Below are 15879 nucleotides of genomic sequence, written 5' to 3' on the forward strand. Positions count from 1 at the left end.
TAATTATTAAATGGTTAAACATATTTATATAATAGTATTCAGTTTGCTGAGGACCCCTAGTGGGGGTTGAGAAACACTGCGGTAACGCTTGCATCCAGCAGGGGTCAGTAGAGAAACGCACACTCAACTGTTCCGAGTTCAGGAGGAAGATCGCAGCAGCAACCTTTTTCCACCCCACACGTTAATACATGATGGCGGCCGCTTTGAGAGGGAGTCTGGTAACATTGGCCAAGGTGAGTCTTAAAACTCAGTGCTGTCATTTTCTCTGTTTACACTGAAATATCACTAATGTATGTTTGCCTTACCAAATACAAAGATTAGCTTTCTGTAGACATGTTAAAGTCAAGACTTGCGTTAGCGTGACGATGGATAACGTTACAAGGGGAAATTATATATTACCGTTATCAGATGACAACTCAAAGGAGACGTCAATTAAAATCTTCTGTATATGTAACGTTATTTGTAATTTATTATTATTTCCCATTACAATTATATATTATTTTAAACATACGGAATGAAAGTTTGTTTACACATAACACTAAGAGATAGTCCACCCATTTTTTTTTTATCATAATGTACCATAATAAGGTTGTTCCAAACCATTATACATTTCTTTATGCTGCTGAACATAAAATAAGAACTTTTGAAGGATGTCTGTAACCAAACAGCTTGATGGGCCTTGATTGACTTGCATAATATTTTCGCCCATAAAAAAAAGTCAAATCACTTAATACATTGAAATGCAGAAATCATTAATGTGTCAAGGCTGTCAATATTTTTCACTTAAAATGTTACAGATTTTGGCTGTTTAATTGGCCTGGGCTTTTAGCATTTGAAAGACCTTTGAGGAGCATATGGATGGTTCATGCAAGTCCATTTTCCAATGACTGAATAGCCCTTTAATTGTCATGACTGTTTAATTCGTAAATGAAAAGCTGTTCACCTCTGATCTGTGATATCAACCCATAATAGCCCTTGACCCACCTGTGACATTTCTGACAACCTCAGGGTCTGAGTGGTGCCCGTTTGCAGCCGTTGTGCGCCCGCTCCCTGAGTTTGACCTCCAGTCAAAATGTTCCGGAGAGTCCTCCGGCACGGGCTGATAGCACCTTCAAGGTCACCATGGTCCCTGGAGATGGAGTTGGACCTGAGCTGATGACTGCTGTCAAAGAGGTTTTCAAGGTACTGTTCCACTTTCTCAGCCATTCAAAATCAGACAAACTTAATTTTGACCTGATTTTCTTTTAGATGACATCTCACCAGTTTATTCTTCATTATAATATCGGGGCTTTTAATCCTGTGCTCCAGTTCAGCCCTCTTTCATGCCTTATACTTGCATCTTACGCTTGTATCCAATGTCCTTTTCACTTCACCCTCTAGGCGGGTGATGTTCCTGTGGAGTTTGAGGAGTTTCATCTGAGCGAGGTGCAGAACATGGCCAGTGAGGAGAAACTGGACGAGGTGCTGTCCTCCATGAAGAACAATAGAGTTGCCATCAAAGGTAATGTAACTGATCTTCACATTTTAATATAGTGGTTTTAATTAAGCATGTTAAAGGAGTAGTTCAATTTAAAAGCAAAATTACCCCATGATTTACTCACCGTCAAGACATCCTAGGTGTATATGACATTCTTCTTTCTGATGAACACAGTCAGAATTATTTTAATAAATATCCTGAAGCTTCCAAGCTTTATAATGGCAGTGACCATTTTTACCATTTTTACATTTACTTTATACTAACTTTAATTTGGCACTTAAAATAAATGTTTTAATTCTCTCTGTGCTTAGGAAAAATACACACTCCTATGGAGTACAAGGGTGAACTGGCATCATATGAGATGAGACTGAGGTACTTCTCTGATGTATTATCATGCCTGCTTTACTACTCATGGTTCTCCCACTAGTTTTTGATTAATTGATTATTTATTGTGTTATGATGTACAGGAGAAAGCTGGACCTGTTTGCCAATGTGGTTCATGTGAACAGCCTTCCTGGTTACAGCACCCGCCACAATAACCTGGATCTAGTCATCATAAGAGAGCAGACGGAGGGAGAATACAGCTCTCTGGAGCATGAGGTACTTGTGCTCATAATGTATTTAAGTAAGGAAGAATTGATGATGAGCCATTGCGTTATTAGACAAATAATGCACACAGTAGTGGGTAATGCAGCAAAAATGCAGAGGATTTTATGAATAAAACTTTTTTTTTTAAAGGTGCACTATGTAGTATTTTTGCAGTAAAATATCCAAAAACCACTAGGCCAGTGTATTGTATATTTTGTTCAGTTGAGTTCTTACAATATCCCAAATGTTTCCAACTATTTGTAAATTGTGAAGAAATTGCTATTTTAACCAAGGAACCGGGACGTCTGGAGGAGTCGCCTGTCAATTGCGTCATATCTGCGTTACCCTCGGTTTCTGGTTTTATTCTGCAGAAGCGCTTCACTCTAGCAGTGTGCAACAAGTGTCACAGCAGCCGCTGAGCGAACAAACAGAGTAATCTCATAACATCATTTTCAACACACTTAAATGTGTCTAATATGATAAACAGAGCTGCTTTACTCATACTCATGACCGGAAATAGCGCTGGCGCTCGGCAAATGTGTCCCATCATAATAAAAGTCCCACTGCTCGCGAGGCGTGTTTGTGTAACAATCGCTCCAGCGGCCTTGCTCAGCTCCACAACACTCGGTCCTTCTCTCCTTCATACTACAGTAACATTAATAATCGCATCCATGAACATGATATCTGCCCGAGTCCTAGCCCGATTCTTTTCTAACGGCTGTGAGGTGAAGACCACATGTCCCAAGATGCTGCGCCAATTTAAGCCAATTGTTCTCAGTGAACTAATCAGTCCAATTCACTTATTCAACAGATATGGAAAGGAACATTATGGCATCACAATTAATAATCATTGATTTAAATTTAGGTCTGTTCTTTACAGAGTCATATTACTTTGGTATATAACGCACATCACATGAGCTATTTTTATTGTGCTTTTTGGTGTTTTTCTCTTATATATATATAAAAAAGGTGTGGTTCCTATCCTTGTTAGGGGTGTAATGATTCATCTACTACATCAATGTATCGATTTATAATCCTATGATCCAACTACATCGATCTGTGCTCGGCAAGTTGGCCTTCCGGACAACATATATCGATCTAATATCGTTTTAAAAGGTAATCAATCGATTGTATCGATAATAGGAAATAATGCATTTGATTTAAGCACGTCAGACTTTATATGGATGTTTTTTCTTAACACTTTTAATGATAAAAGTGTTAAACGTTTTTCAGTCAGCCTGTATGTGACGTCAGCCGCACGTGTCAGCAGCCGCGCAAATAAAACAAAACATAGCACTGACAGGATTTGTCATGACAGCGGATGACAGAGCAGAAGCCAACGAGCGAGAAATTATCAAGCCACCATTGCGGTCTAGTGTGTGGAAACACTTTGGCTTTAGTAAAGACAGAGATGTTCTTAATAAGTCGCTCGATCGCTGTTTGTAGTAGTAGCAGGTTCAGCACTGCTCATTCAACCTGAAGAAATTTTGGTTGCACTTTATTTTTGGTATTAATATTATATTTGTATTATTTTTATGTTGGAAAAACAACAGCAAAAGTAGCAGGTAAACCTATTGATAATTAAACCTGAAGAGATGTTAGTTGCACTTTGTTTTTGATATTAATATTGTAATATTTTTATGTTGGAAAAACAAGCAGAAGTAGTAGTAGTATGTTGGTTGCACTTACTGTACTTTTATTGAAAATGAGAGCTTCCTAACTTCCTGTTAATTCAACCTAAACTGTTGGTTGCACTTTATTCAAATAAAATGTGAACACATTTGCAATTAATTGTTTACTTGTTTGTTTATATCCATAATTAATTGATACCTGATTCCCTTTAAAAAAACAACAGGAACCTAAGAAACTTCGCCTGCACGTATTTATTTCAGTCACACTTATTAAAATTTTTGGCAAAAAAGTTACTGAATCAATTTCAAGTCCCTGAATCCTTTCGGATCTTACCGTTCTAAATTAACCGATATCGTCCTCGAATCGAATCGGCAACCTCAAATCGTAATATGAATCGAATCGTTGTTAAAACTAATCGTTACACCCCTAATCCTTGTATAAAATAAAAAGTTAGAAATCTTTCTCTTGTGTTTTACAAGAAGTAGTACATGGGTTTAGGACAACATATTTCTCACCAAAAATTAAACCTTTTTTTTTTTTTTTTTTTTTTTTGCGGTTTTTCAATATCAAAGTTGTCATAGACTTTTAATTAACTCGTTTGTTCCTCTTTTGCTTTTACATAAATATGAGGTTTGTGTATTGTACCTTTACAAAACAGATTTTTTTTAATAATTAAATATTGAGAAATTAATATTAATTGTTAATTGGTAAACATAAATTGTTAGTTTGTTTAGGTTTTTGAAAGAAATGGCTTATGTTGCATTTATTTTATTTAAAAACACATTAAAACAGTAATATTGTTTGTGAAATATTACAATTTATTCTTACATTACTCCATTCTTCCGTCACATGATTCATCAAAAATCATTCAAGTAAAAAAAAAAAAAAAAGTATTACTAATTTAATATTTTTGTGAAAGCCGCTATATATTTTTTTTCAGGATTCTTTTAATACAAAGAACAGCGTATTTGAAAAATAAAAATTATAGTATGTCCTTACTGAAACTTTTGATTAATTTAATGCATGCTAGCTGAATGAAAGTATTAATTTCTTCTTTATTTTTTAAATGATCGTGTACATCTGCATCACGAGCACCTTTGTGTTTGCAGAGCGTTTCAGGAGTGGTTGAGTGCTTGAAGATCATCACCAGGGAGAAATCCCGCCGCATAGCTAAGTTTGCATTCGACTATGCCACCAAGAAGGGCCGGACCAAAGTGACTGCTGTCCACAAGGCAAACATTATGTAAGTGTGACAAAATTATTCTGCCCATACAGTTTTAGAAGCTAAACACGTAGACTCACTCGCCTTGGACTCTCTTCACAGGAAGCTTGCGGATGGTCTCTTCCTGCAGAGCTGTGCGGAGGTGGCTGAACTTTACCCTAGGATTAAATACGAAACCATCATCATCGATAATTGCTGCATGCAGGTATTATTTCCAATCTTTTGTTAGTGGCTGGCTGGCAATAAGTATGAACTATATAGCTAGCATATTGTCCTGTGTGTCCACAGCTGGTGCAGAATCCATATCAGTTCGATGTGCTAGTGATGCCTAATCTCTACGGCAACATCATCGATAACCTGGCGGCAGGGCTTGTGGGCGGAGCCGGCGTAGTTCCAGGCGAGAGTTACAGCGCAGAATATGCTGTGTTTGAAACGGTTGGAGTCTAAATCTTGTTTTTCATACATATTGCATGAACTGGAACAGTTTCAGACTCATGAATTGCTTTGAAGCATGTGTTTTTACAGTTATTTCTGTATTCTTGCATATATTTTCAGGGTGCCAGACATCCCTTTGCTCAGGCTGTTGGCAGGAATATCGCAAACCCCACCGCTATGCTCCTAAGTGCGTCGAACATGCTGAGACACCTCAAGTGAGTCTCACACTGATATTCCAGATTTACTTTTCACCTTAGTATATTTAAACTTTACAAATAACCTTTAATGCTATGTTCACACCGAACGTGAATAGAGTGTCAAATTCGCATATACCACGTCTAGTTTGACGCGTGAACATTTTGAATCTATTTGAGTGTCCGCAGCGAATTGGACGCGCGTATAAATTGAGCATTTGAAGCGAAATAGACGCACGTTCAAGGTGCTCCATGAGAAATGAGAAATATGTCATAAAACACTCTGCCTCTTTTAATTTTCATAAAAAAATATTAAGCATTAACATGCAGCCACACAAATGTGGTTCAGAAACTTCACTTTGCCCTCAGTCAAAATGATTGAGTTAACGAGCGCTGAGTGCCCTGTGATCGCCTGGATCTCACAACTCCAAAAACGAAAGATAATTTTTTTTAAATAGGTGCTGTTTTTATAAATAAACCACATATTTTTGCTTTAAACAACTACATTATCAACTAAAAAGCATTAAAACCACATTTAGTGACAAAATAACAGTATTTTTAATAATGCAGGGTTTCTCATCACGTCACTTTATCACATTACGGCAGCAAGCTTGCTCCTTATTGGTTAACTTTTTTTTTTCTTTTTCTTTTGACGCCAAAGTTCAAATTTTTCAACTCGTGCATAGATGCGAATTTGCTTCAAATACGTAAATGCACAAAAAGCACCATTCGCGCGTATCGCGCAAGATGCTCAATTCACTTCAAATTCGTGTTATTTGCGCGAACGAGGCGGAAAATGCGCAAAACATGTCTATCGTGCCACAGGACCTCCAGACGTGCATCAACGCGCCTTTCCATTGATTTAACATAGAAATCATTCACTCCAGACGCTCTATTCGCGTTCGGTGTGATATCTAGACCTACCTTAATATCTATTTTGACTTTCTATTCATGTTAAACATCATTATTTGTGATCTTATTATTTTATATTTACCAAGGCTGCATTTATTTGATTTAAAAAAGTTATTTGCAAAATATTAAAATGATTAAGAAATAATTGTTTTAATGTAATTGGAATTAAAGACTGGAGTAACGTCACATGATCCTTCAGAAATCATTATAATATGTAGTCTGACAAGCCAGACCCACATCAAGATGTTTGGGCTGGAAACTCACCATAGACAGGGCTCAATCCAAGGGGCGGGATAAACAGTTGTCTTTCAAACTCCCTCTGCACAGCATGCACGCAATTGGATAGCGCTACAACCAACCAGAGCTTGTTGAAAGATTAAACTTTAGCCGTATCCGGTCGGCAAAACTCAAAACACATCGTCCCTTCTTAAGAATGACTTCAGTGCCGTTCTTTGTTCTTTTCTCAGAGAAAAGCTCAACTTCAAGTCTTCCAGAGTCGCGGTCAAAGCGGATTCGAAAGACCGCCGTTCGCCAGTTTCTGTGTTTATTAGAAGCACGCAAGCGCAACTGTGCCGTCATTATGTTAAGCCCTGCCCACCGACTCTAGACACAATGTGATTGGCCCGCCCAGAGTTTGGAGTTTACAGCTCAGAAGGGTATTGAGAGTTGCTAGACTAAACTCGCGGGCAGATTAGATTTGCTGCCGCTAGGGTGCGTCTAGATTTCTAGGCTATATAATATGCTGTTTGGTGCAAACATTTCTTATCAATGTTGAATTTTGTGGAAATCATGAGTGAGTGGTTTATTTTTCTTTCAGCCTTGAGTATCATTCAAACATGGTGTCTGAAGCTGTCAAGAAAGTCATTAAACAGGGCAAGGTAAGAAATGATGTTTCAAAATTATGACTACAAGATTTGTAGTCCGTGAATGTTTTGCATGCAAGTCTGTATTTCTGTATAGTCCTCCTGGTGGTTTGGGTTTTCATCCGAATTGGTAGGTTTCCCTTTGAAAATGGTTTAGAATTAAAGGGGTCATATAATGGTACATGCACTTTTACAAGCTAATTGTATGGAAATGTGTGTTGGCAGTGCCTGTACACAACCATGATTAATCCATCAAGTGTTTTTTTTAATCTCCTTATATGTTTTCCCCTGTCTCAAATCGAGCCCTTCGATGTGTGACGTCACACGATCAGACACCCTTCCAATGACTGTCTGTAATATACTTTGACAGCAGTCATTCTGATGTTCCTAAATCCGAACATTTAATTCAGCTGCTCCTGAATAAAGATCTGTACCAGCTCTTCGTTTTTATGCTGCCCCTCCACAAGAAGTTGAAACGCTTTACGATGAACTGCAGCTAAAGTTTACATGGTAACGTTAAATTACGGCATGCTTACTATGTATGATGTTCTCAATATAATTAATAATCCCACGTTTATAATGAACAACACATTATGGTTGTGTTATTGCATTATGGTTGTGTTTTCAATCCATGCCTTTGGAAGATTAACTTTCATAGGAATTAACTTGAGAAGATAAAGTCCTCACTTTGCTCCACCGGCCGCACCGTTTCCATGAATGCCTGAGCCGAGCTGAGCTGGACGTAGTGTCCGTGACGTCACCCATAGGATTCCGATAAGCCGTTCTGAAGCTTAAAGTATGGCCGAGCTGGGCGTTGCCATCTTGTGAGCGAGTCATCGCGTGTCACTCCCGGATAACAGAAAATGGGCAAAAAGGCAGGATGTGCGCGGAGCTGAGGTGACGCAATAACTATAGACGGCGGATAAATGGCTATCCACTTGTAACCACGCCCTTAATTATGCAGAGCCTTAAGGCTTTATATAACGTAAACGAATGAGTTATAAAAAAATTCACCCCCCTCAGAGTTGTCATGAAGATCAAAATTAGCCTTATAAGCCAAAACCACAATTTGTACCAGGCTGTAAACATGTTTTTTTCTGCTTTAAAGTTGAGAATTTTAACATGGGGCTCAATGAGATTCTGCTCCCTTCTGGAGCCTGTCCCTAGTGGCCAGTTGAGGAATTGCAGTTTACATTACTTCCGTATTGGCTTCAAGAGAGATCGCGGGAGGTTGCCGCTTGAGTGCGACCCATCCCCCATGTGCGAGTTGAAAACCTGGGGAAATAGCTCCCTCTGCTGGCTGTAGTCTTTAGTGTCCGGCCAAACATTTTACCGATGAATATTTCTGTCACCGGAGAAATTTTTCCAGAAATAAAATGCATAAATCTCTCGTCTCAGGGGGATATGAGAGGGGGGAGCACAATCATTTAAATATACTCCAGGGTTTCTACTGATAGAAAGCCATATGCTAATCGCTGAAGTAACCCTTTGACAGAAAAAATGTTTTTATTGGCATCAGGTGTAACATCAATCTGTCAATGAACTAAGGTATACATCAGTAAACACATAGCATTCACGCTAACATTACCCTGCCAGTACATAAAGATAGATCGAAGTGATATTATGTTAACCAACCATTCAGAAACGTCCTGTTTAGCCTTAAATGTCGAATTTCGTTGGAGCTGTCATCTTGTCCCGGTCTGACTCTGGTTCAAATTGATAGAGTTGATCTTTTTTACGTTCTATGATCTGTCCTCTCAGAGACTTGTGTAGCAGTTCTTTTGCCTCTGTTGTCACGGGCAACGACTCCGTGCTGCCCCACATAACAGAGGGGCGGGGTCATTCTTCATTTAAAGCCATATGCACTGAAATGGCTTGATGAAAGCTTTTTTTGACCAGGTAAAATGAGTGTTTTCTTACAATACTAATGAGAATTTGTAATTCAAATATATTACACAGTTTTCATTTAGACACTAAAGAATCATATTAACTTGTATAAAAATGGCATTATATGACCCCTTTAATGTCCCCAACCACAACACAGCACTCTGTTGCTAACCCAATCTATTGCTTTTAATAGTCAAAACCCCATCCAGTTTTGCTTCTTTGTTTTTTGTGGATAGTTGGGGATTTTTGGTTACTTCTGTGGGTTGAACTTCTGCTCACTATCAGACTTCATCTTTTCTGATATTTTATCATTGTCATCTTATTTAAAGACCTTATTTTAAGACTTTCAAAATGAATCAATTCCAGCGTCTTTATTTATAACGGCAAATAAAAACGAAATGAAATGCTTTACAATAAAGCCTCAGTTGTTACCATTAGTTAATGAGTAATTACATTAGTAAACATTAACTGTTTTCCTGCCAGTGTAAAAAGTTTTTGATCCAGCATTTTTGATCCAACACATAGTTTCAGCCAATCTCATGTTAAAAAAAAAAGGTCTTGTTAGAGTTATAAAAGACAGAAAAGCTATACCGTTTCTTTACGGAAAAAAGCCGAGCCTTACCTCACTGTACTTCTGCTGCATGAGATCAGAACACATATTTACACTTTTCTGGGTCTTAAAAGAGTCTGCGTTTGAGATACATATCCTTATTTCATGCAAAACGCTAGCTCGCTCTGTCTGGATGCGTTTAATTCTACTCTAAGTGTGCGTTTTTTATCACCTATAACACATGCGCACTTCAATAATCTGACAGTTTAATGCGTTTACATGGAGCGCAAACCGACCGGTTTATGTTTACGCCATTTATGACCGTACTCTGATAAAAGAAAACGGGTTACCGCGTTTACATGACCGTGTTCATTGACTTATTAGGCATAATCGGCTTAAGAACGTGCATGTAAACGCACCCAGTGAAAACATAGATTGCCTGAAAATTCCATCAATGGTGGGGAAGTGTTGTCTCATAAATTACAAAATTTAGTTAGTTAATACTTCAGTAGCTTTTTTAAAGCATAATGTTATTACATTTATGTTACTAATATTTACAAAATACATTAGGTATCTAAAATTGGATGTTAATATTTTTAATGAATATTAATAAACAGGTTTATCTTTTTTAACTAACATTAACAAAAATGAATAAATGCTGTAAAAATGTATACGCTTTGAGAACCACTGGCTTAAAGTGTTAACAAAAAAGTGATTTCATAGCTATTTTTGTTACTTTTTTAGGAGTGCACTAAAAGACAGGAACTATAAGCCACAAAATATAAAATCTGATTTAGTTGGTGTTTAACCTATTATTTTTATGCATTCAACACAATAAAATGGATGTCTTCTGTATGAATGCATTCAGGCTCAGCGTTTGCTCTCTTCTTTTTTTTCCCTCTCTCCTCTTAAAAGAAGCTGTTTTTCAATTAGACTCTGGCCTTTAAATTTGTGCTTGTTGTCCATAAATTCTGATGTGGTCTTCACCTTTCCTCCTCTACCATCACACCCCGTTCTGGGTGTATGTGTGTGTGTCTGTGTGTGTGTCCCAGGTGAAGACGCGAGACCTAGGGGGTTACAGCACTACTAGCGACTTTGTTCGTGCGATTGTGGCCAACCTGCGGCATCAGACTGTTTGAAGATGCTTGCCAAACCCATGCCAAAATGTCTATCCTGGATCCCCCTATGTTTTCACAGTCCAATGACATCCTAAATTTTCCTTCCCCTTTTTCCCATCTCTCACTTTCATTCTTTCCCCTCCTTATTCTGATTGGTTACAGATATATTTTTTTGTATGATTTTATTGTTGTTGTTTTCTCAATGTGTCTGAAACATTTCATTTCAGTTTTTCACGGTATGCATCTTTAACCAGAATACACGTGCGTTTAAAAGTTTGGGGTCAGTAATTTTTTTAATGATATAAATATTTGAAAATGTTTTAAGTCACCAAGAGTGCATTCATTTGATGAGAAAAAATCTGTTTAAAATAACTGTCTCTCAATGTTAGAAATGGCTGGAAATTGATACATTTAAAACTTTTTTTCAGGATTCTTAGATGAATAGTAAGTTAAAAAGAACAGCATTCATTTAAAATATAAATATTTTGTTACATTATGAAATATGAATGTCTTTAGTCTCACTTTTGATCAAATGACCCTAAACTTTTAAACTAGTGACATCAGTTTTACTGTGCTACTTTGTTCACTCCAGTTTTAATTTAACTTTTAGTTGTTCATCTGTGCTGTTTCTGTATTGCTCAGTCTTATTCATGCCTTTGTCATACGTGACCCTGGACCACAAAACTAGTCACAAGGGTCATATGAATAAATAAGCTTTCCATTTATGTATAGTTTGTCATTATTCAAAAATATTTGGCTGAGACTATGAAAAACTGGAATCTGAAGGTGCAAAAATATCTCAAAAATCGCTGTATTAAGTCCTTAGCAATGCATATTACTAATAATAATATTTTTTTTAATATATTTATCGTAGGAAATGTACAAAATATCTTCATGGAACAGGATCTTTACTTAAAGGGTTAGTTCACCCAAAAATAAAAAATTTTCTGTCATTAATTACTTACCCTCATTTTGTTCGACACCCATAAAACCTCCGTTCATCTTCAGAACACAAATGAAGATATTTTTGTTGATATCCAATGGCTCAGAGAGGCCTTTATTGACACCAATGTCATTTCCTTATTCAAGACCTATAAAAGGCACTAAAGACGTCGTTACAAAGCCCATCTCACTAAAGTGGTTTACAGTAATTTTATGAAGCGACGAGAATAGTTTTTGTGCACAAAAAAACTAAACTGACTTGTATAGTGATGGGCCAATTTCAAAACGATGTTTCAAACGGCTATGACTCAGTGTATCGATTCATGATTCATAATGTTCAAAACTTTTTTTGAAATCGGCCTATCACTATATAAGTCGTTATTTCGTTTTTTTGTGCACAAAAACTATTCTCGTTGCTGCATAAAATTATCGTCAAGCCACTGTAGTGGGATGAATTTTGTAACGACACCTTTAGTGTCTTTTATGGGTCTTGAGAGAGGAAATGACATTGGTGTCATGAAGGCCTTTCTGATCCATCGGATTTCAACACAAATATCTTAATATTTTTGGAGGTCTTACAGGTGTCGAATGACATTAGTAATTAATGACAGTATTTTAATTTTTGGGTGAACTAACCCTTTAATATTCTAATGATTTTTGGCCAAAAAAAAAAAAAAAATCTATAATTTTGACCCATACAGTGTATTGTTGGCTATTACCGCAAGTATACCCGTGACTGGTTTTGTGGTCCGGGGTCACATATCTGGTCCTTGTCGAATTGCAGTGAATTTCATTATCAAGTTTTCCAAGGCCATTTGGCATCTTGAGACGGAAGTTCCAGCAGTGATATTGTTTTTCCCCTCTCACTGTTACTAATGTAAACATCACAAATCAAATCTGCTGCTGTCATAAGTCAATTATTGGTTTCATTTCATGATGCAAATGTTCTAGACCGGACGTCTGCTCCGTGCCATTGCTGACTAACTGTGGAAATGATTACTGACTTTCAGATTCAAGGCAAATTATATCACTGCCTCTCAGGCATTTTTAAACTTACCTCAGTCATTGTGGTACTAATCTAACATGTTGTGTTCATTTGTGTTCTAAGCTCAGAACCTGCAGTATTAATATTTTCAATTTTGCCGTGTTTGGGAAGGTGGAAACCATACATTTCAATTTCACAGATTTCTCCGTGATTATTTGTGCCTTTGATTAAAGGAACTATATGTAATACATTTATTTAAATTAATCATAAAATGCCCCTGATATGTCACTAGATATTAAGAAATCATGTTAATTTAAAATACTTATATCATTGACAGTAGTCCGGCCAGGATATTGTCATTTAAAAGTTGTTGTTGCAGCCCTCAACTGCATGATGTTGATGTTGACATGTTGTGTTTTGGCCTGAAGCTCCACCTTCCACCTCTCGACCAATCACAAAGTCAGTAGTGTTTCTGCATCCGGGTTGCCAGCTCTAGTCTAGTTACCACAGCTGCAGCTACAAACGTTCCTGGTGGATCCTGCAGCCTATCTGGCAACCTCGAGTCAGGGGAGAGGGGGATACACCTGTAGTACCAGTTTTGGCCACAATCTTACATACACTTGTAAGATTGACAAATTAACTGACAAATGCTTTGTCAAATGTAAAAAAAAAAATGCCAAAAAAATAAACACTTTATAGTTGTCACTTTGTATTGTGTGGATTGCTTGCTGTGTTTGAAGACATTCATCCCCATTTTAAATTTTGTTTTTTAACCTGGAAGTCAAAATAACACACCCGAGACGTGCTGAAAGTTTGAGAAGTGTGTTTGTGAGTGAAACTGTTAGCTACGAATGTATTTATCCTGTGCACCTCATATCAATGTGAACAGATGGCAAAATATGTAAAGTATTCTATTGCTCTCTTTGGTGTAGGTTCGCACATCAGACCTGGGAGGCTATGCGTCAAGCGATGAGTTCACCAGGGCCGTCATCGCTAATCTGGCTGTCTAAACCAATCCCAGCACTCCACAAATATCAAATTAAGCATGGTCTTCAGCGCTGGTTGTCCAGTATCAAAGGCTTTTGGTCCAACATTTATCATTTTCCTTGCTCAAGCCTTGCTAGTGGCCCAACATTTCAGACTATAACAGAGCACAAGTGTTGTATAAGATTCATATGTCGTCTCTGGCCAAAACCACTTCCAGACTATTACAGAATGACTATTGCTTTATGATGCTGCTTAAGAACATTTTATTTATTCAGCTATTTATTATTTAATTGGAATGGCTACAAGTTCCATCAATAACATTAATAAAATGTTATAATATAGTGGCACTTATGTGGTCTTTTTCAGTCATATTACAGTAAATAAGTACTCTATTTGCCAGGGGTGGTAAGTAATCAAGTAAAAATACTTTGATACTTTACTTAAGTATTTTTTTCGGGGATTTGTACTTTACTTGAGTATATTTTTTTTGCATCTACTTTTACTCTTACTCCACTACAATATTAAAGGCAAAGTGTACTTTTTACTCCAATACATTTCCCCATGCCCGCTCCAAGTATTGAGTATTTATTACACTTGATTTCCAAACCGGTCTGGTCGGTCATGGATGATCCAGTCGGGTATAGACTTGGAAAAGCTGAGAAGTCAGGTTTGCCACACTAACGTTAGCTCAGTTTTCCCCAACTTTTTTATTTTGCAGCACACTATTTACTATGAAAACATCGGTAACATTTTACAATACAGGTGCACTATTATAATTCATGCCTAACTAATGCACAGATAATCATGAGTTAATGTATTACTAATGAAGAACTAAACCATTTATTAATGATTAATGCCTCAGCAACTAATGAACATTCTATATGATTAATAGATTAAGTAATATATGAATTGCTATTAATTAAATATGACATCATTAATTCCCTAATAACATATTACATTAACTAATAATGTAAATTCATGTATTCAAAGCATGCATTCTGACTCACAGTTGTCTGTTTAATTAATCATTAATCATAACAATTGGCAAAATTATAATATGACTTTACTTGTTGAGGCACATGACTATTAACTAATTGTTACGTAATATGTCATTGTGATTATGGCTTTTGAATTAATTTTGAATTCGTTAATAGTATCTTGCTCCTCATCTGTTTTATGGAGCTAATGTTATGGAACATGTCTATGTTAAGTTTAACCCCTATACCGCGTTAAGGTGCTTCATTGTCTCCTATTAATTGCAAATCTAACAAATTCTTAATTGCAGTATCTAATCTTATCATTTGTTCAATTAAAGCATTGCATATCAGTCCCAAAAGATTTTATCTGCTTATTGATATTTACAGTTAATTTGAATATTTACTTTTTACTTTCGGTACTTGAGTACGTTTTAAATCTGATACTTTTGTACTTTTACTCAAGTGATATTTGAATGGAGGACTTTCTACTTTTACTGGAGTATTTTTTTATTTAGGTATATATACTTTCACTCGAGTATAACTTTTGAGTACTTTTACCACCTCTGCTATTTGCTAAATGATGCATGCAACCATGTTATTATCATACCGTTGTCATGTCTTAATTATGTGGATGGGGGAGGACAGAAATATTATGTGGTTTTTTATTGTATCAATATCTGCTAGCTATCTCTTCAATGAGTATAAAGGAACTGTATGGAAGAAATGTTATTTCAATTAATCATAAAATGACCCTGATATGTCACTAGACATTAAGAAATCAGGTTAATTTCAGCCAGGCCAGGATATTGTCATTTAAAAGTTGCTGTTGCAGCCCTCAACTGATGTTGATGTTGTCATGTTGTGTTTTTTGGCCTGAAGCTCCTCCCTCCACCTATCTACCAATCATGAAGTCAGTAGTGTTTCTGCATCCGGGTTGCCAGCTCTGCTCTAGTTACCACAGCTGCAGCTACAAACTTTCCTGCTGAATCCTGCAGCATATCTGGCAACCTCGAGTCAGGGGGAGAGGGGATGGTGATTGCAGTACCAGTTTTGGCCACAATCTTACATAAACTTCCTTTAACTGTTTTTTATTTAATGTATTTTTGGATT

The 15879-nt window shown here is 36.8% G+C and overlaps 1 protein-coding gene across 2 annotated transcripts; it reads left to right on the forward strand.

The window, feature by feature from the left end:
• Positions 1 to 78: 78 nt before the first annotated feature.
• On the forward strand, positions 79 to 14133 carry idh3b (isocitrate dehydrogenase (NAD(+)) 3 non-catalytic subunit beta). Of its 2 annotated transcripts, none has more exons than XM_067424720.1 (11): positions 79 to 233; positions 1009 to 1182; positions 1381 to 1501; positions 1789 to 1849; positions 1945 to 2077; positions 4807 to 4940; positions 5022 to 5124; positions 5208 to 5354; positions 5475 to 5569; positions 7278 to 7338; positions 13738 to 14133. In XM_067424720.1, exons 1-11 carry the CDS (start codon positions 189 to 191, stop codon positions 13813 to 13815), a joined length of 1152 nt encoding a protein of 383 aa, XP_067280821.1. In that variant the 5' UTR covers positions 79 to 188; the 3' UTR covers positions 13816 to 14133. The 2 variants fall into 2 exon arrangements, with proteins under 2 accessions (XP_067280821.1, XP_067280820.1); XM_067424719.1 differs by lacking the exon at positions 13738 to 14133 and adding an exon at positions 10813 to 11603.
• Positions 14134 to 15879: the final 1746 nt, after the last annotated feature.

Source organism: Pseudorasbora parva, chromosome 18 (assembly GCF_024679245.1).
Source record: "Pseudorasbora parva isolate DD20220531a chromosome 18, ASM2467924v1, whole genome shotgun sequence".
NCBI classification, from domain to species: Eukaryota; Metazoa; Chordata; class Actinopteri; order Cypriniformes; family Gobionidae; genus Pseudorasbora; species Pseudorasbora parva.

Excerpts from the sequence above, each read along its gene's own strand:
- idh3b (XM_067424719.1), top strand. The coding sequence starts at position 189 with ATGATGGCGGCCGCTTTGAGAGGGAGTCTGGTAACATTGGCCAAG. Across the intron at positions 4,941-5,021 it reads GTCCACAAGGCAAACATTAT|GAAGCTTGCGGATGGTCTCT; the intron begins GTAAGTGTGACA and ends CTCTCTTCACAG. Across the intron at positions 7,339-10,812 it reads AAGTCATTAAACAGGGCAAG|GTGAAGACGCGAGACCTAGG; the intron begins GTAAGAAATGAT and ends TGTGTGTCCCAG.